The sequence below is a fragment of the Botryllus schlosseri genome, chromosome 7, assembly GCF_051294905.1.
Source record: "Botryllus schlosseri isolate E-star chromosome 7, Bs_hap1, whole genome shotgun sequence".
In the NCBI taxonomy this organism is placed as follows: domain Eukaryota; kingdom Metazoa; phylum Chordata; class Ascidiacea; order Stolidobranchia; family Styelidae; genus Botryllus; species Botryllus schlosseri.
Window position 1 is genome coordinate 10,736,812 of NC_137242.1, and position 24,882 is coordinate 10,761,693.

At 41.0% G+C, this 24,882-nt stretch overlaps 3 protein-coding genes and 1 pseudogene across 4 annotated transcripts in view; 2 read left to right on the plus strand and 2 right to left on the minus strand.

Moving 5' to 3' along the window:
• The window catches only part of LOC145442513 (GATOR2 complex protein WDR59-like), a 458,341-nt gene that overhangs the window by 380,746 nt on the left and 52,713 nt on the right, over positions 1-24,882 (minus strand). The gene's annotated exons all lie outside the window — the stretch shown is intronic.
• On the plus strand, positions 1,339-3,917 carry LOC145442370 (heat shock cognate 71 kDa protein-like). The gene has a single exon (XM_080320268.1). It carries the CDS (start codon positions 1,433-1,435, stop codon positions 3,317-3,319), a length of 1,887 nt encoding a protein of 628 aa, XP_080176394.1. The 5' UTR covers positions 1,339-1,432; the 3' UTR covers positions 3,320-3,917.
• On the minus strand, positions 17,201-19,142 carry LOC145442628 (ADP-ribosylation factor-like). The gene is made up of 2 exons (XM_080320591.1): positions 18,803-19,142; positions 17,201-17,769 (listed from the first exon to the last, which is right to left on the minus strand). The coding sequence occupies exons 1-2, from the start codon at positions 19,055-19,057 to the stop codon at positions 17,479-17,481; spliced, it is 546 nt and encodes a 181-aa protein (XP_080176717.1). The 5' UTR covers positions 19,058-19,142; the 3' UTR covers positions 17,201-17,478.
• On the plus strand, positions 19,338-21,866 carry LOC145443486 (dynactin subunit 6-like; annotated as a pseudogene). The gene is made up of 4 exons (XR_013916441.1): positions 19,338-19,512; positions 20,662-20,839; positions 20,967-21,085; positions 21,157-21,866. The product of XR_013916441.1 is annotated as a dynactin subunit 6-like (transcript).

The window sequence follows — 24,882 nt, forward strand, 5'->3', positions numbered from 1 at the left end:
AGTAATACCGTGCTTTCTTAGTTTTGTGGTTTTTAGGGTGTTTCAACAGCTTGGGGTTCGATAGTGCTGATGTGTATTTACTTTCACGTTTTATCGTTAATTAGTCTGCTTTATGAGCTACATCGTTGAAGTATTTTGTGCCCGAAAACGGCGCCACCCTGGTTTTAATGCTTTAATTCTTGCGCATTGTAATTCACAAAAAAGCAGCGATGACACAGAAACCACAAGACCTGTGGACAATGCGAAGTGCCCCAGTAGCAAATTTAACACGGGTATTTGCCGTCTAGGTGCCCGGTGGTTAATTACGACTGTCCGCTGGAATGCGGCTGTAGGCCATTAGCCACTCTTAGTTACTCGAAAACGGCTACTCTCACCACTCGACTGGAATCATTGTTATGATTGATGGTCGACTCGGATTCATGTACTTCAATCGCTGTGCCAACCAAGCCTTATTACAGTGGTTGGTAGCCTTTACTAATCTGTCGAGCCCTCACGCTATTTTGTAACCTTCATTAGTGAACCCCAAATTTTCTCCATGTCACAAATACGAAATATCTACAACATTACACATCTAATGCATTACTATGGAAAACTGATGCACAAAATGAACTGTGCATCAACAATAGAGTTTAAAAAAAAACGATTTTCGCACAAGCAAATAAATGATTGTTACAAATCATTGAAACTTCCAATCTAGCAATCGAATGTGTGTCTTGACTCCTGGCGAACCCCCTGGGACTTGAGCGACTGGCTCGGAGAACACCGGGCAAGAACCACTTCCTTATGCCCATAAATTATTGTCACGTTATATGGCAGATTTCCTATTCCGAATTGATATTCCGTATACATTACAGCCCAACATCTGCGGAGCATTTCGCGTGAGATAACTTCCGCTGTATTGTGATGCTATTTGTCGCTTACAACAATATACAATATACACGATGGAGAAATAACTTGGGAATTGGTGGAATTCTTCGTCCCCCGGGGACGCGATCTCGATACTGGTATGCTCATCATACACCATGTCAGTCTTTCCGGAAATATCTGGAGAGTTCGAGTCTTTTCTGTATGCTACTTTGTCATGGACGAGTTTAGCTGACAACAAGTAAAAACAACAAATGAATGAGTTTGTGGTCCTATCGGTGCGGATGACACAGAGCATTGTCGCTGATGACAATTACAACAAAAATGAACAATTGTATAATCACGAGACTTATGGCAAATGCTACTAATCATTCGGGTTTCTCGAATTTTCTGCAAGTAGAAAATTCTCGAACTTGCGCGCCATCTCGCGACGCATCGATCTCAAGCATATATATACAGACGCTGAAACCGACCCACTATTCATATTGCTTGAAACTCGAAAGCAGAAGCAAATTTCTAGAAGTACCATACATTATATCTGTGAGCTTGAAGACACGGGTAACTAATTATGCCAGCAATCGGTATTGATCTCGGAACGACGTACTCTTGTGTTGGAGTATATCAGCATGGAAAGGTGGAAATAATAGCCAACGACCAAGGAAATCGCACAACTCCGAGTTACGTGGCTTTCACCGATACCGAGCGACTAATCGGAGATGCCGCTAAAAATCAAGTGGCCATGAATCCGACCAACACGGTTTTCGATGCGAAAAGATTGATCGGACGCAAGTTCAACGACTCTACTGTTCAGAGCGATAAGAAGCATTGGTCGTTCAACGTTATAGCCGATGGAGACAAGCCAAAGATCGAGGTAGAATTCAAAGGCGAAAAGAAAAGATTCTTCGCAGAAGAAATCAGTTCCATGGTGCTGACTAAAATGAAAGAAACTGCAGAGGCGTATCTTGGACAAGGCGTTACAGACGCAGTCATTACCGTGCCGGCGTACTTCAACGATTCCCAAAGACAGGCGACGAAAGACGCTGCCGTCATTGCCGGGTTGAACGTTCTGCGAATAATCAACGAACCAACGGCGGCCGCGATCGCTTACGGACTTGACAAAAAGACCTCGGAACGAAACATTCTAATATTCGATCTCGGCGGCGGCACTTTCGACGTCAGCGTTCTGACCATAGACTCTGGAATATTCGAAGTAAAAGCGACGCGTGGAGACACTCATTTGGGAGGAGAAGATTTCGACAACAGAATGGTCAATCATTTTGTTCAAGAATTCAGACGTAAATACAAAAAGGACTTGACGGTTAACAAACGCGCGTTGAGAAGACTTCGAACCGCATGCGAAAGAGCGAAAAGAACACTTTCGTCGTCAACGCAAGCCAGCATAGAAATCGATTCGCTGTTCGAGGGCATCGACTTCTACAGCTCTATAACCAGAGCCAGGTTCGAGGAGCTGTGCTCCGATCTGTTTCGCCAAACTTTGGATCCTGTGGAACATGCGCTTCGCGACTCCAAACTCGACAAAGGCAAGATCGACGAAATCGTCCTTGTCGGCGGGTCCACGCGGATACCGAAAATACAGAAGCTACTGAGCGACTTTTTCAATGGAAAAGATCTGAACAAGTCAATCAATCCCGACGAAGCTGTCGCGTATGGAGCCGCCGTTCAAGCCGCCATTCTCTCCGGCGATCAATCGGAACAAGTCAAAGACGTGCTGTTGCTCGACGTAGCCCCGCTGTCTCTCGGGATCGAGACTGCAGGCGGTGTTATGACGACTTTGATCAAACGCGGAACTACGATACCGGCGAAACAGTCTCAAGTTTTCACTACGTACTCCGACAATCAACCGGCTGTAACAATCCAAGTTTACGAAGGCGAACGCGCTTTGACGAAAGACAACAACTTACTAGGAAAGTTTGATCTCACTGGCCTACCACCAGCGCCGAGGGGCGTGCCTCAAATCGAAGTAGCTTTTAATGTAGACCAGAACGGAATTATGAACGTGTCTGCGTCGGACAAAAGCTCCGGTAAATCGCAGAATATCACCATCACGAACGACAAAGGTCGGCTGAGTAAAGACGAAATCGAGAGGATGGTCCAGGAGGCGGAGAAATACAAAGAAGCCGATGATCGCGAAAGAGAACGCATCCAAGCGAAGAACTCTCTAGAATCGTACATTTTCAACGTGAAAGCGTCCGTGGAAGACGACAAAGTCGGCGGCAAGTTATCTGCGGAAGACAAGAAGACGATATTGGATAAATGCAGCGAAAGTCTTTCGTGGCTGGATAACAATCACACCGCCGAGAAAGAGGAGTACGAATACCAGCAGAAGGAATTGGAAAACGTGACATCGCCGATCCTGACAAAGCTTCATCAAGGTCATAGCGCGGATCCCAATGGCAGCAATGCAACCGGGCCGACCGTGGAAGAAGTTGACTAATAAACCTACCCTTCGATTATTTTCAGTTTATTTGGCGATCGCTGCTCCGTCGCAGAATTTCACTTTCTGTCCTTAGATCGGTGTATCATTTTAACTATAATATTCCCGTGGTCGTGTGATATTTGTTTGGTTACGTTACAAAGCACTGTTCTTTTGTTTTTGCTCTTTCTCATTTCGTCCTCCTTGTATCATTTAAGACTTGGGGCGATAAAATTATGCATGTACAATACATCGGCAATCAAGTTGATATTTTCTCGTCATCGTTCACCTCTTGAACTTATCAGTAAAAGTGATACGGCACTGCCATTTCAGGTGCAACTTAGTATATACAGTTGCGCGTTTCCATGTAGGCCGCTCAGCAGCCCTGAATCCTCGGTGCTCCGTTCTCAAATGACGTCGAATCTATCGCTTTATTACTGTTGTATTTTGGGTTGTTACGTATCTATTTAATTTTATTTCAGCGTCTTCTTGCACCCGCTCTGATTAGGCATATTTCGCTGCTATGGCGAACTATAACCCCATGTAGGTCGCTTCGTTCTTGGCGATTTTTAATTTGTATACACTTTGAAAATATACAGAGATGTACAATGTATAAAAACCTATGTCAGTATGTTGGAACCCGCTGTGTCGATTAGATACTCCATTTTTGAAAAGATAGTTTGAAGTGTGGCAAATTGAATTCCAGTTGTAAGCAGCGTCAGATGTACAAAGATTTGTCGTAATATCGTTGATGGACTATTTACAATATCGAGTGTCATAGAGTATATATATATATAGAATAGGGGTATAAGGAATCTATGGTTCGCAAGTCATCCGTGGGTATATTATACGTGTCCCTCTGCTAAATATTTTTACGATACCATGTCGCATCTTATTAATCAATATTGCTAAAGGTTTTTGGTAAATTGTCTTAACGGTCAGAATAAATATTCTTGAAATATCTGAGACAAGTCTACAAGAGGTCAATACCATGGCGAATACAGGGGCGTTTTATATATATATAATATAATAGTTGTTATAGGACAAATACGGAAAATTCAAATTAATGAAGGGTGTCTACTGATGACGACTCTAATCTGCCGAGTTCGTTACGAAGTTTGCATAATTTCAAAAACAAATTTGCTCTTGCGATGGCAACTCATATCGCTCACGAATTCGACGTATCCGCCATTATGGGCCTTGAAATCATGGATTGCGCAGTGAGTTGATTGATCGGAGAGATAAGCAGACACGGCGCCTGTACAACAATACAGTTTTCAAATCCACACTGTCTTCCTGGTCATCGGTGAGAAAGAACTCCCTCGAAAATGACATTCCCAATTACAAATTTATATTACCAACATAGCCATCCACATTCCCAATTGTTCGGTAGGTCGCTATAGCGCACCGTTGAGTTCCCAACGATAAATTTGAGAATTGAGTAAGCCACTTAAGTGATACAGAGTGATACGATTAACAATATTCTCCATCACTGAAATGATATATTTCGGTTTGGAGGAATTGATTGAACCGCGCGTGACGGCCAGTAGAACAAATGAGGTACGGCTACCCACGCTCGTGCTGCACGGATTCCTTGGAAAGCCACTTAATGTAATATCGTGTTTCTGTAGTGTAGAATAAACAGATTTTTGACTGTCGTCTACAATTGCTCACTTATCTTTAAAATTTGCACGTTAATTGACTTAAGTTTCGAAGTTTCCATGTGACCATCACGGAAATATAATTAGAAATATGCAGCCCGCTCGTAAAAGGTTCCCTACCCCTGATGCTAAGCCAAATTGTCGCATTCTGAAATGTCGGACAATCGGCTTGATAAGTGCGGGGTGTGTGTGTGGGGGGGGGGGTGATATCTAACAACACATGACTAATCCCATGTAGTGAATTTATATTTCGTGACACCATGATGGCACGAATCTTCAACTGAGAATATAGGAACAATGTAGCTCTTTTGACCACCAACTAGGTTCGCGACCAGTGGTATAGATCACTGTTTCTGAACCTTCGGAATGGCCTAGACCAGTGCTTTTCAACCTTTTTGAACTCCATTCGCACTTTTTTTGTAAAATAAATTTCATTTGCACAAACTAATCGAAAATTCTTCTACATAAAGAAGATAAAGATAGGCCTACTTAACAACATTTTATTCAGATGTGCAACAAATTGACTACTATGTAGCTTAAGCTACCAAGTGTCTCATTAGAAAGGCAACTTTTATCGCTCGTTTTGCTTTCAACTATTTCACTAAAATCCTTCTCGGCCAAACAATGTTGTTGGGAATTTGTACAAGAACGTCTACTAGTGCTTGGATGGCCAGGTCTTATAATCTGTTCTGCACTTCTATCCAAAATACAGCGTATTTTTCGCGAGTGAAAAATGCTTGCTGGCAGAAATCGTTTTTGAGAGCTGACACAAAGGTCAAGCGAGGCTCCAGTTTGTCGAAAGGATGAAAACCCACATGTTTGTGATGAGGCTTTTGCCTTATGTCTTTGGAAAATAAGGTGCAAAACGATCATGGCACATTAGAGCTCGCTACCTTATGATACTTTGTGTCTCGCGAGTTTATGAGACGAGCAAATAACTCACGATACTTAGTGCTTTACTCTTTAGCTTAATCGAACTTGAGAATTGATAGCAGTTTTAATAACGGTAAAGCTGCTTTTAGGCTACCACCAAAATCTGAGTTCTTGTGGCATCTCGCGACCCGAGCCTCACCCATGAAAAGGAATTCATTTTTAATATTGCAGTTGTATGCTACGATTTTACGGGCATGTATGACATACAGAACTCGTACACCACATTTCTACCCAAGACAGCTCTACAAAACATGTATGACGCGCGCGATTTCAAATTAGGGCGAATTAAATTCCTCTGCGTATCGCAGTTGTACTATTGTCTGCTCAGATTGCAAGAACGGGACTGTTGCATGCCGACAACGGAGCATATCCAATCGATCTCGAACGGTTTAACCATCCAGCATCGGTCATATTTAGACCGAGGTTTCGTCGCCGCTTATGTTTTTGGCACCGCATTGTATCAGTGGTTTGTTCGACAAAACTTCGCGTCTTCATGTGCCCGACGCAGAAGGGTTTGGCCTCGAAAAGAATGAATCTCATAGGCCTGAACTCGCTCGTTTCATACCCCTACACTAGTTCACCCCAACGGTCTTCGACCATGTTTTCCAGAAGAAAAAACAAATCTTATCATGAATTCTCATGGCAAAGCCATATTTTCTGCGTGTCTCGCTTATTGGCTACAGTACCCAACACAGTGACCTTGGATATGTAAAAACTATCGCAGGATTTTTTGCAATAAATTCAATAAATATTACATTCATATTAACAGATAGCTCTGGCAACGTGTCGACCCACAATTATACCCTTTGCGGTCCATACTTTAATAACCCTTGAAGGCGCACAAATTTTCGTAACAGTAACTTGCAAATGTGAGACTATAATGATGGCATTTACTACTATCCTCGTGCCTCGCGGTAATCGAACAGTTATTACAAAAATATGATGATTGTTTAGCGAAAGAAAGTAGAAAGTCAATTTGAAGTCATTTTACCAGCCTGTCGCAGGCTCAGACGGGCTGATATTCTGTATTTCCGTCACTATAGAGTTTGTAGAGAGCTATATACTGCCACTACACCAGCTTCCAAACCCCACTTTTGGTTACGTAATAATTATGGAGCGGGAATAATAATTCACCACGGCTGGTGAGAGCTACGATTAGTGGTGCGACGTATTAAGTTTTACAATTGCGTCGCAATTACAAAAGTTACACTGACCTAAATTTCCTATAACGTTTATTTGAATTATTCCACGTCAGAAAAGTTACCTATTAATTAACCACGAATTTCATTCGCACTTGATCCGGATTTTCATTCGCACCATTCGAACCACCTTCGTCATTCGCACTTGATCCTGATTTTCATTCGCACTATTCGCACCACCTTCGTCATTCGCACTACAATTTTTTTCATTCGCACAAGTGCGAACCGTCACACAGGTTGAAAAGCACTGACCTAGACTCATTTCTGTAACTTATTTTTCATTTTTATTATTAGCCTACTATTCTTTCGTCGAAGGAGATGACATACCCAGATTGAAAGCAAGAATTTAGGTCATAGCATATCGTAAAATATCACACCGCATCTCATACCTCCGACTTAGTGCTTCGTACCCCCAAGGGAACCATGAAGCTCTGGTTAAGAACTGCTGGTATAGATAGTGTATGAGTGAAGGTTTGTGTTCGGTATGCAAACCTATTAATTTTTGCTTTCGAGTTTCATCCAGCATGACCTTATGGCAGACCTGGGCAAAGTGCGGCCCGCGGGCCAAATGCACGGAGGTATTCTGAGCGGCCCGCGTGCCCGGTGCACGGAATTCAAAACATAAAACGTACTTCTGAATATTGCTGCGTAGAATAAAACCATGGGCTGTATGAACATAACCGGAACGGAAATTGGTTTACTTTGAAGCCTCTTCAAGCCTGCCGCGATTACGCAGCCTATACGTCCCTCGCAGGTTCGCATGCGTAATCCAGATTCCAAATAAAGCCAATGTAGCAACGTATGTGTCGTGACAATTAAAGTCACAAGAAGTCACTCTTCTAACCTTCATTGTTGCCATTTTCGCGTTACGCATTGCACGTTCTCTGCTCCAAATTGTTTCGTGATATGCTACGTTTCGAAAAATCTATTTTGTAAAACAAGTCAATCAATGCTCGTTGATGATTCGAGTACTCGAATCCGAATCGAGTATTGATTTTAATGATTCGAGTCGAGAAGTAAAAGTCGAATTTCTCGAGGTACTGAAATTATTCGCTCCTCGCCACTGAAAGTTAATTTATCAACGAGAGTTTTAGTTTCGATACTAATTTTCACTGTTGAAGCCTTGAAATTGATTGGCGGTATCGTAGCACACGAAACATATGGTACAAAGCTACGAAGGTTACTGGACGTAACACATTTCCTAAGTCATGATTATCCCACAACATTGTCACCAGCAAGTGGAATGGAATCGGTATGGAGGGGACCCGAGCTCGAAGGGGACCTGAAATTATTTCGTAAATTAACATAAAATATAGAGTGATTTCAGATCTTTATAAAACTTTATTCGAATTTCCTTCGTGCGATCTATCGTGGCTATATAGTTGTCTTGGTATCAATATGGCTACCGCTCTCCCAGAAAAAAAAAACGCTTAATTTATCGAGATCAGCATGCTCAGCATTTCGGCGTCGGCTGTTACCGCGTCGCGACACACCAAGACGTTGACAATGCTGTTCCGGTTAACATGCGGGTGTGCGAAGTGTACTACCAGAAAGCTCGGCGGCGAGGAAACCTTGACCAGAAGTACCGCCTCGTGTCGGCGGAAACCGATATATCTATATGCCGACTTTACCAAGCCGCAACTGTTCGGAAGGCAGCAATTAAGACAATAAGCTTTGTAGTATCCCAAATACCTTTAATCTCTTAACATAAAAATGTGAATTAAAGAGAATTCAAAATGTAACATGTTTATTGTTTAACATTGTTTCGAATTATGACGGAAAATAAATAGATTATTGCTTTTTGGTAATTAACTTTCATTTCCTCAATATCTAATATCAACGCATCCACTGAGCAGCATTTATTACCAATACAATTCACTGCTTTCAATTTAGAAATATTATTAATACGCTGGAGAATATAGCTAAACATTTTGACTCGGCCCACCAACGTATTTTCTGTTACTCGTTTGGCCCGCGGAGAATATTATTGCCCAACCCTGCCTTATGGTATACTCTCGTCACTGCGAAAATCAGTGTTAACAACAGATGTCAGAGAAATTCTGCACGGTGGCCGGTAATATTACTTGCATTATTTCAATTTCGATTTCAATTTCGCCGCTGTATCGCGCGGTAGAATAAAAATGACCTGCCGCAATCCTAAATCAACTCTCATCCTGTACGCACCTTGTCGCATGCAGATGTAAGTTGTGATTTTTCGTGAACGATAGTAAGAGAGTATTAAATGACAACATCTATAATGACAAACAATGGTAGGGTAATTCAAATACATCATACACGGCAGTGCTTTCTAACCTGTGTGACGGTTCGCACTAGTGCGAATGAAAAAAATTCAGTTCGAATGACAAGCGTTGTGCGAATGGTACGAATGAAAAATGCGGATGAGTGCGAACGACAAGCGTGGTGCGAATCGTGCGAATGAAAAATCCGGATCAGTGCGAATGATAATTTTCCATGTTTCTCACTTTTCCTGACGTGGAATAATTCAAATAAACTCTACACGATATTTAGTACAGTGAGCCCATAAATTTGGTAGTTTTGAAGCAATTCTAAAAACTTGTTGGTAGCTATTAGGCTTTTCTAGTTAACAAGTAAGAACGCTCCCGTTGCGTGTATATTTCGAGAGGTATCGTCACTGCCTGGAAAAAAGGAGTGGAATCGGTATCAGTTGCTCGTAAACATCCGCCGTGAATTGATATTGTATACGCCCTATAACTTTGCTTATAAACCAGAGGTGGTCACGACCCGGTTCAGGAGTACGTGGCTGTGTGTTGTGTAACCAGGACCAAAACCACATTTTTTCAGCCCCTTCCCGTCCAAATGAACAATTATTTTGGGCCCACCATAGGGTAGGCTAATCGATGCAACATCTGGGGGGGGGGGCTATCTATATGCATTCGGTATTCTGGTTTCTATATGCATCTGGTCCTTAATTTTTTCAATGAATACTGTCAATAATATTGGCTCTTCCATATTAATATATAGTTTTATCCTCGCTCCGCCCATATGATCAGAGTTAGCGGTAGTGCTGGAGGATGATAATGACTTCGGAAAGCAAGAAGGGTGGTTGCACATCGTTTAGCTATGTTCATTTAACACCGATAAGATTGTTAATCAGCCTTATGCCGGTGCGCACCACGGAGCTTTATAAACACCCCACATCCAGTGGTTTCCAACCTTTTATCGTCGCGACTCTATCTCCAATTTGAAAATGTTCCGTGACCCAGATCAAAATTTGACGAGCTGATTATAAAAAGAAGTCAGCACCTTTGCCCACACTTACTCACAGGCTATTTTAGAAGCTGATCACGTTTAACATCTTCGCGAACCCCAGAATAAAGGCAACGGCCCCCACGTTTAGAACCATTATCTTTAAGTAAAGCATTTAGACAGCCTTAACCATCTCTAAACATATACCGAACATGCGATTTCAATTAGGCTTATTTCAGTAAATGAAGGTTATTTTTATTTATATTTTATTGCAGTTTTTGCGAGGGTGGTAGTCCCCATAATAAAATCAATAAATGTGATAGTAAATCCTTCGCAGCGCAAAGGAATTATCACGTAGCATAAATATTCCAAAAATAATGTTATTACGTTGATTTACGAAACAATTATGAGCCTATACGTGAAGCCTTCAAAATTCCGGACATTTAGGCATATTTTAAAAATTCCTCCCGGACGCAAGTTTAAACAGTAAATTTCGGGACATGTCCGGGAAATTATGTACGTATGACAACCCTAGTGTAAGCACATTGGTGTCTTACGTCTGATGAATATTTATCTTGCATTACATCGAATTATTAGGCCACTGGGCAGTTTATCTACTGACCATTGCAATGGCCTGTTTGTAATGCGAACTCCATTATTTAGGCTTAGACACGCTTTCCTGTTCTTGGGCTAATGATCTCAGGCCATCAAGTCTAGATCGTAAAGGCATAGGCCTATATACAATATATTGGTGATACCACTAAGCTTGCTGATCCATAGGAAAAGTTTGCCTAGTTCGCGTTCGTACCGCCTTTGTACTACAAACTTCGTAATATTCCGAACTTTAACGATTGAGCTTGAGGAGATGAGCACTCAGCAGTGAGCAGTGAGCACCCTCTGCAGAGCAAAATCAAATTCACAAAGCCTTACGATATTCCTTCTGCAGCCTAATTCAAGCCTAATTGGACTGTTGAAACTTATTATCTTTAGTCTGTACGTATAAGTATATGTGGGATAGTAAATATAATTTGGCATTATTTTAGTCCGTTTTCCAATATTGTACGATTGACCTAAGAGCCATCCCGCAGTTGGCTACCCGAGCCGATATAAGTGCGCCTTAATCATGAATCTAATTCAAGTAATAATTATTCAAGAAGGTGTAAGTGTTGGCTTTGACAAAACAAGAATACCGAACGTTGTTCTTGAAGGATATGTTGATTTGTGTACTGCATAGATAAGCAGTGAATGAAGCCTAAGCCTATCCATAAATAACCGTCATCAATCACTCGGATTGTGTGGGTTTGTATAGCAATGGTGACTTTTTTCTCAAATCGTACTGGCTACTTGATAAAATTGTTAGGTTACCTAATTTAAGCCTACACACAAAATTTGGTTCAATTCCAGCCAGTAACCGCTTTGCTACAGGGGAAGAAAGTTTCTATTTATTATATAAAAATAAATAGAAATTTGAAAATTTTCTGTTCACCCAATGACAGTGTTAGGCTGTCTATAGAAACGATACTCACCAAATTTGGCTCAATTCAAACCAGTGGAAGCGGAGTTATTGCCGTCGAAAAATTTGGATTTGAATAAAATAGTATTTACGGTGAGCACATCTATAATAACTAAACAAAGAATCGGTCACCGTAAATACTATTTTATTCAAATCCAAATTTTTCCACGGCAATAACTCCGCTTCCACTGGTTGGAATTGAACCAAATTTGGTGAGCATCGTTTCTATAGACCGCCTAACACTTTCATGGGGTGAACAGAAAATTTTCAAAGTTTTTAATATTTATTTTCATATAATAAATAGAAACTTTCTTCCCCTGTAGCAAAGCGGTTACTGGCTGGAATTGAACCAAATTTTGTGTGTAGGCTTAAATTAGGTAACCTAACAATTTTATCAAGTAGCCAGTACGATTTGAGAAAAAAGTCATTTTTGAAGAGCCCTAGTGTACATCGTTGATTTAATTGGCTCGCGTCTAGCTAGCGGAGGTCAAGCCTCTCAACCCTTGGTCTCTTGACTATTTTTTGTTGTTTAACCCAAATTATTAGTACCAGATAGTGAAATATGTATGTAAAGTCCGTTACACTATAAACGTGCAGTCCCATTGTGTTATTACATAGCTTTTGACGCTCTTTCTCCGCTAGATTAGGAGTCTCCCCGCCCCTGTGTTACCCCGTTTTTCGTTAATTGAGGTCCATTGCCATATCGCATATAGTAGAGGAATTCTTGTCAACGCTGCTGTTTACATACTAGGATAGAGAGATGTTTGTAGAACGGAAAAGGATTTTTTCGCTGACCGAGCGGTAAGTGCTTTATAGATGAATGTACGTTAGACATTTGATCGATTATTGAATAAATTACATATACACCGTACAGATTGCGTTCACGATTGGTGGATGGTGTAGAAACCTAACTTTTCAGTAGTACGTCATCGGTGCTGACCCTGGAAACGAAATGAGGCAATTTTCAACTGCTTTGACATTTCCTTTGCAGTTTAGTTTGGGCAATTTATTCCCATAAGATCTGTCACATACCTGAAGCTCGTGCTCGTTTGTGAATAGTTCCAATATATTTCTGTAATAGGTGCACCAGTAATAGTGACTAACATGACAGATTTTGATCTCAAAACCAATGTGATAGGTAAGTCTGCATAACCAATTTTTCTACTCCATGCTCACCGTGGATGCTGAGAGCTAAGCGAGATAGCTTCGGATACCAGTTTTCGAGTCTTTGGTCTGACCCATACAGGGATTGAACCCACGACGTACCGATCAAGAAGCCGATATATCACCACTTGACTAGTTGATTGATTAGATACATTACTGCAACAGTCTGTTAGCAGTGCTCAGTTGTAACACTTCCACGACGCGATGCTACTATACGCTACATAATTGTCTGCATATTCCAGGCATCTGATTGCTCACAAAGCAGCAAGCACTGCGAAACGTCACACAAATAATATTTATTGTTGGAGAGAAGATTAAAAAGATTTATCGCGAGTAGGTCTGCATTCACATCCGCAACTGGTCGCGCATGAAGTCTCCGTCTCGAACCACGATTCCATATGGTCCAGGTGGCCGCCGTGTCCGCACGATAGACTAAAATTGAGTAGCGCCTGCAAAACAAGTTATAACATTACGGTTATGGCTTTTTCCTGTAGTCACAGATGATAAACTTTTGTGTCCTGATTTCAGAATTCACAGACTGTTCTAACAAAAACCTCCAGCACAAATATTTTCCAATTTTCTTTTGTAGATACAGACTATAGAATGTTGTTGTTGTTGTTTATTAAGCATAAATAATGGCGCTTATCCCCTGACGGCCTTTTGCGCCACGGCCAATAACATTGTACATGAATAATGACGGAAACGGAATAAATTGGATGCACTCAGATCATAACAGGCGGTATCACAAGAACACGAGGGTAGACCAAAAACATGAGGGTAAGGCGGTTGCACAAGAAAACAAATCAATCATCAGAATAGCATGATAAACTCAAGTTACAAATTGCGGTTGCACGATAACTATAGAATGTAACATGGAATGGCAACGACCGATTTTACGACTGAGGCTGTCTTCAGAATTGTTTTGTGTAAACGACTGTAGGATTTCTGGCAATCCAAAAGTTATTTTCCAGAGCGAAGAATTTACTGAATCTGGTCTGGATCGAAAGCTACTGTCGCTCCGATTTTGAAAATATGAAGAAAAAAAATTCAATTAAATGTCGAAAAAGGAAGTTAGTTTGGCGGGGCATTTTCTACGATTTGGACAAAATAATTATGATTTTATACCAAAATGTTCATTAATTCCTGCTATAGGAAATTTTTTTTTCAAGTCATAACTCTACCAAACATAGCATGACAGATCATCCGGTAGTACCGGCTGAGGCTGGTAATTTGCGTTTTCAGTGGTAAGATGATAGCAAGGTCCGAGGTATATCCCCTTCAATTACTGGCACCTTGCTGGGAAAAATCTTACATTCCCCCCTTTAAGGATATCTTCGTGCAACACAAAATGTCTTTTCAACTATTTTCGTAAACAATGTGGCTCCACGTCGGGGTATCGGACTTTTACAAACATTACATCGAACACAAAAGGAGAAATAGACCCTAACAGGCAACAAAGACAGGCAAATGTTAATAATATACATAATATAGCGATAATACAAAACAGACAGGGATAATCCGAGACTAAATCGCAAATTACACTATCATCAATCACCCACAGTTTTATGCTCGGACACTTCGATACAATTAGAAACAGCGGGAGCAGAGCACGGATGCAAGCTAGTCAAGTGTAACTTTCCGCATTTCACACAAACCACGCGTTTTGGACAATCTTTACCATGGTGCATTCTAGTACATCTTTCCCCACATCCATAACATAAAAACTTGTCACGCATAAACGATATTCGTTCGGAAAACGGTAAATTCTCAAAATCCACGCAATCTGGGATATGGTGGTCATTTCTTTCACAAAACATGCAATTATACTCGCTTGACATAACATTAGTTCCAAATGAAACACATGGCGTATCACGGGCAAACTTTTGAGCAGATTGCGTGATATTACTATTTTGGTCTTCGTTCAACATTCTGAATTCCGGCATGTTTTGAAGCTCTGACTGGTCTTACAAATGACACGAAATACTCAAAGGGTGGGTAGCAATTTTCATCATTGGTCTCCACTTTGTATTGAAACACTTTAACGCGCCACTTCTCGACCAGTGACGGAGGTAGCTTCTTCACCACATACATATGACTTGACGAGTAATCAAGAATGCCCAACTCTGATACATAATGCTTGTTCACGAAAACTTGCTCCAAGAAATCAGAGAATTCTTGCAGCCCAACTCTATCATGTTCCTTTATATGACGCCAATCTTTCAATTTATTTAGAAAGGCCTGCCCAACAACGACAGGGCTTCCATACCTGTACGTCGCAAGTCACTTATTGCTTTTGGATAGGATTCCTCAGAACCATCACGCAGAAAATAACATTTCACAACTTTCAGCGGGCCTGGACCAAGATGTTGTTTCAACAAATTCATCTTTTCATGAACACAATACATTCTATCTTCAACTAACGCTTTAAACGAATTTTCCCATTCCAAATAATTAGTTTCATCGCCGTCAAAGACCCAAACTTTTATATCAGGTATTCGCGTTAATGGTTTCATGTTGTATTGACGGTCAATTGGTATATCAATAGAATGATTAACGGGCATCTTTACAAACGTGTCTCGGCCGGTTTCTTCCGGTTCAACATGTCGGACATTGTTCATTTGCACAGGAGTTTTATCAATGTGGGCCGTAGGATACGGGCTCACTAGATTTGACATTACATTGCCTAACTTCAGGACACAGATGTGGGTTACTAATAACGAAGTTTCGTACCTTTTCTTCCGAATTCAAGACGGGAACCTTGCACCGTATATCTGTATAACTTGGCTCTTCACGTACGACATCTTCATCGTCATCAAATCCAAAGAGGTTTTCGTTTCCGTCCCTTTCAATTTGCTCACAAGCATTGATCTCGGCTCGTTTTTCAGCAATTTGACTCTTCAGAGCCAATTGTGACAACTTTGCTTCATCTTCAACTAACTTTTCTTTTCATTTCAGCTTCAAGTCTTTTCATCTCTGCTTCATATTCAACTAACCTTTTTTCATTTCAGCTTCTTGCTCTGAAAATTCCAGTTTTGCTTCCAATACGGCTGTTTCCCTTATTCTTTGATGAAGTAGTTCTTTGTTGCTGGCGAGGCTGGTGCGACTGTTTGGTGTATGACGACTCGATCTTGAGCCGGCTCCAGATCTCGCTCGACTATACAGACGGATCCATTTTCGGATGGAAGCATCATGAAGTCCGCAACGGCTTGCCGGATTTTTCAAAAATCCATTTCAACCAACCTCATGCTATTGGCGAATTCCTTTGTTTCCTTATCCTCCGCGTACTTCGAAATAATCTCCCCAGTAATTTTCTTTTATCCGTTTCGATGGCTCACAACTCTTTTCATTTCTTCACGCACTTCCTCTTTATTTGTGCATAGCGCCATGGCAGTCTCAGTTGCTTCCAAACATCTTTCAACTTCGCTTTTTGTTTCATTGAACTGGCGACCAAGATCAACCAATTTCTGATCGAATCCGTGGAAAGTGCTGTCACTACTAGTTGGAACATCAGAACCCACTGACTTGCTCTTCGCGGGGCTCTTGTCCTCAATTTCTTTCTTGACACTTCCACATTCACCTTCAACATTTTCCGAACTTGGTGGAACTGGGCAGTCAGCACTCTCTGGTTTTGCCACAGTTTGACTTTGTACGGCTGAGCAGTCAGCTATCTCTGGCGTTGCTGCAGCTTCCATTACTTTCAACTTCTCCGACTTTCAACTTTGTAACTGATAAAGTTTCTGACTGTAGCGGTCGCTGCAACGACTTGTTGCAAGACACGCTGGTATAGTGCTTGATTGGAGTCGACGCTACAGCTGCAGTTCCCGTTGTACGCACTCACACGCAGATCCAAGGAGCTTTCTTTAATAACACAGGACAGCCAAATAGTAGTAATTAGTGGTCAGAAACTTGTAGATTTACTAGGATCAAATCATACTGCAATATATTAACGAATATAGAAAGAACAAAGTTAAATGTATCTAATTGTCTGTCACCACTCTGTGACTTGAGAGCGAGCACGCCCGCTACGGCGCTACAATGGCGATCTCTCAAAGCACGTGCTTCGCAGACTACTTTATCGATATAAGATTAAGGTCGTGGAAAATGAGGTTAGGTGCGGGGTTGCGCGGAAGATTACTGGCACCCTGCTGGGACAGATCTTACGAACACCAAACGTTGCCCACTTTTCAACATATCACGACACGAATTAACGCAGGTAACCTTTATTAACAGCAAATACGAAATCAACGGTCGTCGTTACAAGCACGATACAAAGAAAGTAACTTGAAATCAGATCAGAATATAGTACATTCGGGAAAAGTAAAGCAACATTGCCGGCCAAAAAACCACGGAGATAATATTAACCGTCTTAAACTGGTAAAAATGCTTTCGATCGTGTAGAGGGTGTATACTAGCACGCCGTAAGAGACAATAGAAATATACAAAATGTTTGGGTTCACAGAGGCAACTGTCCTCACTCATCACTTAGTTTCTTTTCTTCCTAAGAGTAGTCGAAAGCCAATCCAGGCCCTCATAGAGCCCGTCCCCCGTGGTGGCGCAAGTAGACTGCACATACCACGCCTTGCTTCTGCAGTTTATCAAACCCAGTTTATCAGTAATTTCGGAGCTGTTCATGGCGTTGGGCAGATCCTGTTTGTTGGCAAAGACCAACACGTCAACGTCGCGCATTTCATCTTCGTCGAGCATTCTTTTCAGTTCGAGCCGGGCCTCGTTTATCCGCTCTCTGTCGTTGCTATCCACGACAAAGATCAGCCCCTAGAATAATCAGTGTATTTGGAGTCAAATTCTAACATCAAATCGATGACGCAATGCAAATTTACAGAAAAACAACAACATCTAAGGTAAATTGATGTAACCAGATTCAACTGAACTTTTTATACAATGTGATCAAATAGCAATAAATTTCATGATAAACTCAAACAAACAGAAAGCAACAAAATTTGTTTTAGAAACTTTGCCTAAAGCAAGCAACATATCCAGAAAATCATGTATGATCCAAGCTCAAAATCAAATGCAATGTTACGAAATCAAGATAACTGAAGATGCCGTTTGTATGTTCCAGCGTCAAACTTAAATTCTGTGAAACTCGGACTACTCCGGAATAGTATTGAACAGGATGTACACCAGAGAGGCGTGCTGATACTACAAAGTGTACAAGTTGGCATTGAATTACCAAATCTATGTTTGAGCATCGGCATCATGTATCACTAATGTCTAATGTTACATCGACTAGATCTGTTGTTAAATATGGACCGAACACAACTTGATCTGTGCTGTGGATCTTGTCAATTGGACACAGTTTCAATTTCGAATGCATATATACCTGCTTCAGTAGTTTCACTATGTCTTACCACGGCAATCAAAGCCTACCATTTACTCAAATTCATGAATGACATATGCTATGACGGCAAACATAAGAAATTCACAGCACATCTACTTTCTAAATGCTTGATATTGACAATATTATTAGTAAATCTAAATAGCAAAACCACTAATATGAACAATTGCAAATCGAGGCAAATTACCATGACTAACTAGTCTTTTATCTTTTGACAATTGAAATATAATTCCAACAAACGTATGAAATTGTAATTGTTATGCCTACATACAGATTTACTTCATTTGGTACAGTGACCTTTGGAAAAATCATACGGATTTGATAGTAGCGTAGCATTATTACATAACTTTAGGTGAAGCTGATAATAATATATGCTGCGTATGTTCCATTTTCAGTGAACATGATTTAGTGGCTTATTCACATCTACCGCTTAGACCCACAACTACATACTTGTGTATTTGGGAAGTATTGTCTCCACAATGGCCTGATTTCGTCTTGACCGCCGACATCCCACACCGAAAAACTGATATTCTTGTATTCCAAAGTTTCGACGTTGAATCCGATCGTAGGAATGGTTGTGACAACTTCTCCCAGTTTCATTTTATAAAGAATCGTTGTTTTCCCGGCAGCGTCCAATCCCACCATGAGAATTCTCTTTTCTTTCTCGCCGAAGAGACGAGAAAAAACGGTCATATATCCGCTCATTGTTACTTTTGATTCAGTCCACCGCTATGAAATTATAATGTTTTACAAGTGAAAAATCTAAAATCATACAAAAGGTACATTGTAATTCGCTATGGTCTTGAATATCTGAATAAATCTACGCTAGCACAACCAAAAGTAACAGAAATTTCAAACACGAATGTAAACTCGGGAGTGTTTAATGACCGAAATTCATACCGTTAGCGGTATATAGCGCAGTAAAACTCTGAGAACACACGCTGGATACGAGTACATGAACCAGAACCTGTTTTAACGGACCGATATGCCTGGAAATATCACTTCAATGCCTTTCAATCCAATAAACCAAGCCTTCCCTAATGCGAAGCTGGGCGGGGTACGCGTCGTCGACGATCTGCTGACTGTGGATGACGTCAGGGCGAAGTCGTTACAGCATAGAGGATGTAGGACATCCTCTATAGTTACAGGCAGCCTGTGCGGTGAGTAACGTCGAAATTATAAAATTGCTCGGAAACTAACGCAATTTTCTCGATGGTGTTTTGCGTATACAATGTATACCCCAAATATTGTTTATAAAATATCAAAAACGCAAAATGGGCTGAGAACAATTGAATTAGTATCGATATCAGCCTGGGATAATAATCTTATCCAACTATGTGTTTTCTTTGCTGATATTCCATGCCTGTTCTGCTGTTCAGCTCAACTGATTACTAATTTTATCATTTCAATACACCACAGGATTACGATAAAATGAAAATATAGGAAGCAGTCGAAACGACTTGGAGTAGTCTTTCAATTAAGCACCCTCCTCGGCCAAGAACAGGGGTTTTCAGCCCTTTCTTGGCCGTGGCCCATTTTCCTGTCTGAAAATGTGCTGTGGCCCACCTCTTATCTTGGAGTAATAATCCTGTTAAATGAATAGTAGTCGACGGCGCCGGTATGCTCATTTCTCTAAAATATGCGCATTTTTTCTCTTAATTTACTGATGATATTTAAATGTAGACCTCTCGGCCCTTGAAATCTCGGGAAGCGCGACGAAAATTTTCATGTCTAATAAATATCCTCAAACAAACGACTAACGAAATAATCTTGAGCCCTTCTAGCTCCTGGAATTGGCGGTTTGGGTGCAGCAGTTATGGCCCTGGTAGATCATAGGCTAAAGCTCTGTGTATATTATGATCATCTGCTGCTCCATTCGCGTCGCAAAACACAATGATCAAATCCGCGCATCCGCTGTGTGATTGGGATTTGTGTCCCACTATTGTGGGGAATAATATAATCATTCTCGGTCGGCTTCAAACAATTCATTGGTCAGTGGGTCAATGGGGTACTACGGAGAAGTGGAGAAATATTTATTTAATATTCATGCTGTACAATGCACATTGTATGTCTTGTACCAAACCAACTGAAGTTGCGATATCAGAATATTCAATCCAATGATACAATCAATTCATGCAACTCTTTCATTATGGACAAAGATTTCCTGGGCGGACATGTTAAACCGACTCTAAATATGATTGCGCTCCGCTAAATCCTCAATCCATTACGATTCGATGCGGTGGTGAAGTATACCTCCACCAGAAGTTCCTAATAATTTGCAATTATATCTATTTGATTTTCTTATCATGGTTCCTCAGTGAAGATATCGCCCGATAGCATTGTCTGCAGTAATGCGGAGCTGGCTTGAGACATAACTGTAGGCTCGAAGACAGTTATTCATCCAAAAGCCCGAATTATAGCGCAAGACGGACCAATTATAATAGGCGAAGGAAACTTAATCGAGGAGAAGAGTCTGATAATTAACAGGTAAGTTGAACTACTGCAGTCCGACGTCACAATATGAGCTTAAGCGTTTATAAGGCAATTGGTATATCACGACAGAATTTGTCAACTTCACTATAGTAGTGCCATTATTCGACTTTTCATCTATCAGAGACGTGCCGGGTGAAGAGCCTGGTAAACCTTTGTTCATTGTAGATAATAACGTCTTTGAAGTTTGGTCAGTTTGCGAAGGAAAGTCTGTTGGAAATCAAAATATCACTGAAGCAAAAGGTAGATACGAGTCTTCAGAACTAGTTCCCACTGTCACCCCCCCCCCAACAATCCTTATCAAAAATTTACAGCTCGATTAGGTCCTCACGCCAAGCTCGGTAACGGGTGTATAATTAGTGCTAAATGTGACGTGGACTCCCAGGAAACACCACCAGATAACAGTTTGATATGTGGAGAAAATTACTTAAGACCCCAACTATCTGAACAGGTAACATGGAATCTATTTATATGCAGCTGCTCGTAACCTGGCAATTGCTGATAACTGTTTTCTGTATCTGTAGCCTCAGTTACAGCAGCTGGACCATTTAAAGACAATGTTACCTAACTATCACCATTTACGAATGCCAAAACGGATATCGGACAAAAACAGTTGATGTGGAAGTATCAGAGAAAATGCTTGGGAGTATTTAAAAACCAGCAATGCTTCTGTACTGTGTGGTGGATCAAATCCCATATGCTTCAAAAGGGTATCGTTCTCTGGATATTCATCAATAACTACACTATAATGTTTGAGCTATGAACAGCATGCATGGTGATTGGTGAACTTCCTGAAGCTTGCAAGAAATGTGCAGAGCATCTGAAAATTCTCTGGCAATCAAATGCGCATCCAATTACCATTAATGTGAAAAATGTAAATTTGTCATTGTTTAATTGTCGTCTATTCTATGAATAAGTTCAAGAACATTTCATCAACATACTGTGAGGATTGAACAATATAATAAGTTTAACGTCCGTCTCATTAATACTAGGGCTGAGCAAAGTGTCACTCATTATAATATCATAACAAAATGGATGATGCAGGAATTTCAAACATGTACAATGTAGAATGTAGACGCACGAATTGTACAATCATGGAAAATATGGAACTTGTGAATAATACACCCGCTTTTCCCGTACAAGGTGATCACTTTATTGATTATGCCTTACTACACGTGCACCTTCTTCTATTCCTATTCTCTTCTACGTCCATTACATGACTCTAAATAAAATTAATTGCGAGGTTTCAGTTTTTTCCACTTTAGCCCAAAACGTACTATACGACACTTGAGGCTAATCAATCCAATGCTGTCACCGTTATTCATTTTTGCAAATTCAATACCCATCACAAATTTACAAAACAATATTACCTACTTCAATTCAACTATACTAACTGTCCTACTTGAATTTTCGCGTAAATGAATTACATACATTTCGTATTGATTATTCGAGCGGGTTTCTGCAGATATGGATCAATACCGTTAAGCATGATCCGTTTTGAATCAACATTCTATCGATAAAACGTATTGATATGGTGTAGCATTCTTTGTTTCATCCATGGCAACTAGGACTACCGCGCGTGATGTATGGAAACGAACAGGCACGTAGGAGTTCATATATCATCACCCAGTCCTGTCCCTTCATACCCTCAATTTCCAACTATGTCTGAGAGAGAGAGAGAGAGAGAGATATGATATTCTTTCTCGCCTGCACCATCGACATGCTTTGGCGACGGAGTTGCGATACGGCCCCATGAGGTCATCTAGTCTGCGCCCCCGTTTTTTTCTCCTCCATGCTATCCGTGATTGCTGAGCGCCTAGCAGGATAGCTGCGGATACCAATTTTCGAGTCTTTGGTATGACCCGAAGAAGCCGGACGCATAACCATTACACTATCTCGCTCGGTCTATCCCGCAGAGAGGGTCGGAATTATATAATAATTGCTAAAGAGAAAAAATACTTGGTGGATGATATCAGCCGAGCGAGATAGTGTAATGGTTATGTTAACTTATTGGAATTAAATTCGACTAGCAACTTTTTATATAGTTTAATTTTGTTCCAGAACAGCAATAACCATAAGCTCTTTGGACCTCAGAACAGTGTGGATATCAAGGCACTACCTTCGAGTCACGAGTCACCTTGCGTCATTACACATCTCGACCCGAGCCAAGCCAAGTCATTTGGGGCCGGAGCCGAAAAACTGGATCGGAGTTGGACCAGAGAATTTGTTGATCCGCTCCGCACTAACTTAGAACCGCTAATAAAATACATGAGTAACTGTATAGCTACATGCTACCCAGTCTGTTTTTCAACAAATTGATGTGGTACAATAAACTATCCATTTACACATTCGCGCGAATATAAACGCGTAAACTATATTCGTTTGATATAAATTACACAAGAGTGTTGGCAGTGGCTCTCAACCAGAGATGGCCACAGTCCGGTTCAGGAGCCGGAGCCGGAGCAGGATTTCATTGAATTTTTACCTGGCCGGACTGGATCCGGATTTTGAATTTGCGGGGACGGTCGGATTTTAGCCGGATTTTTTGCTGCAATATGATTAATTAGCATTGTTATGGCAGGATTTTTTCGGATTCCAAGCTGGACCTTCAACAGCCGGACTCCGAATCTCACATTGCCAGCCGGATCCGGATAGATTCGGATCCCGAAATTTGGGAATCCGCCCATCTCTGCTCTCAACTAGTGCGGAGCATGGACCGGAGCCGGATTGGATATCCGGCCGGATTGGATATCCGGCCGGATTCTTACAATTTTGACCGGACCGGATCGGAGCCGGATCACTACTTTTTTGATCCGGCCAGAATCTTTATGGATAAGCATAACTTTTAAAACTATATAACTACCAAACCAACCACACGTAAATAACCACCAAGCCAGTGTGAACATAAACGAGGCATATTTATCAATTCACGGAACCTCCGTGCCGAGTAAGGCCGGATTTCTGGCCGGACTTTTTCATTTTTGGCCGGAACCGAATTGGAGCCGGATCAGTACTTTTCCTGATGCTGCCGGAGCCGGACCAGAGAATTTGTCGATCCGCTCCGCACTAGTAGGCCTGCGCCATATAAGTAGGCTAATCAAAAATTCGAAATGCGGCCGCGAATAGCGATAAGGTTATGACTTTTCGCATTTTAGATAGCTTTGTACAAACCATTATAAATGAGTTGTGACCTAAGTTATCAATATATAGGTAGGGTTACCATATTTTCGTTGCATAGCATAAATCTGCTTAAATCTAATATTCTTTATGTTGATTTACGAAATAATTTTCAGCCTACTTCAAGCCTTCAAATTTCCGGATATTTGGGCATATTTTAGAATTTCCTCCCGGACGCAGTTTTTACGGTGAAATTCCGGACATGTCAGAAAATTCCGGACATACGGCAACCCTAATATAGAGTACGAGTCTACCTAACACACACACACACGATTTTTTTTTTCAGGCACAGGCACCGAAAGTAATCTTGCTGGAGTTGCTACTCTAAAATCATACTTGCGATCCCGATCAAATATGAGTCATTTCCGTTTCGACTTTCTGGGATGCTTAGCAACCGAAACCTTTCAAAATAGGTGCAAGGTCGGGGTAATATTACTATAGTAAGACTATACAATAACTTAACTATAATAAGAAAAATATTAATCGAGTCGCTGTAGTAGTTAGAGATACTACGCATTTTATCGTTATTTTTAAACGTTTCTTGAGGCTTTCGCGGGGAGCATAAAATTTTTTCCGGGCCGTAGTTTGCCTACCTCTGCTTTAGAGAATTATTCGTCCGCAACAATATGATAATTATTTTAAAAATTGTAATATAATTATTTAAAAAAAAATTTCGTCTCAACAAACACGCGTAGCAGCTTGTGCTGTGTGCTTTATGAATGATGAATCGAATTGATGAATAGACACTTACGTGACCTTTGACACGAACCAATCAGGTTGCAGCAGGATGTAAACAAAGAACGAGGCAGGGCATGCTTACTATGAGCGCTTATGGAAAAGGGTTGAATAATGAAGGTTTTTAG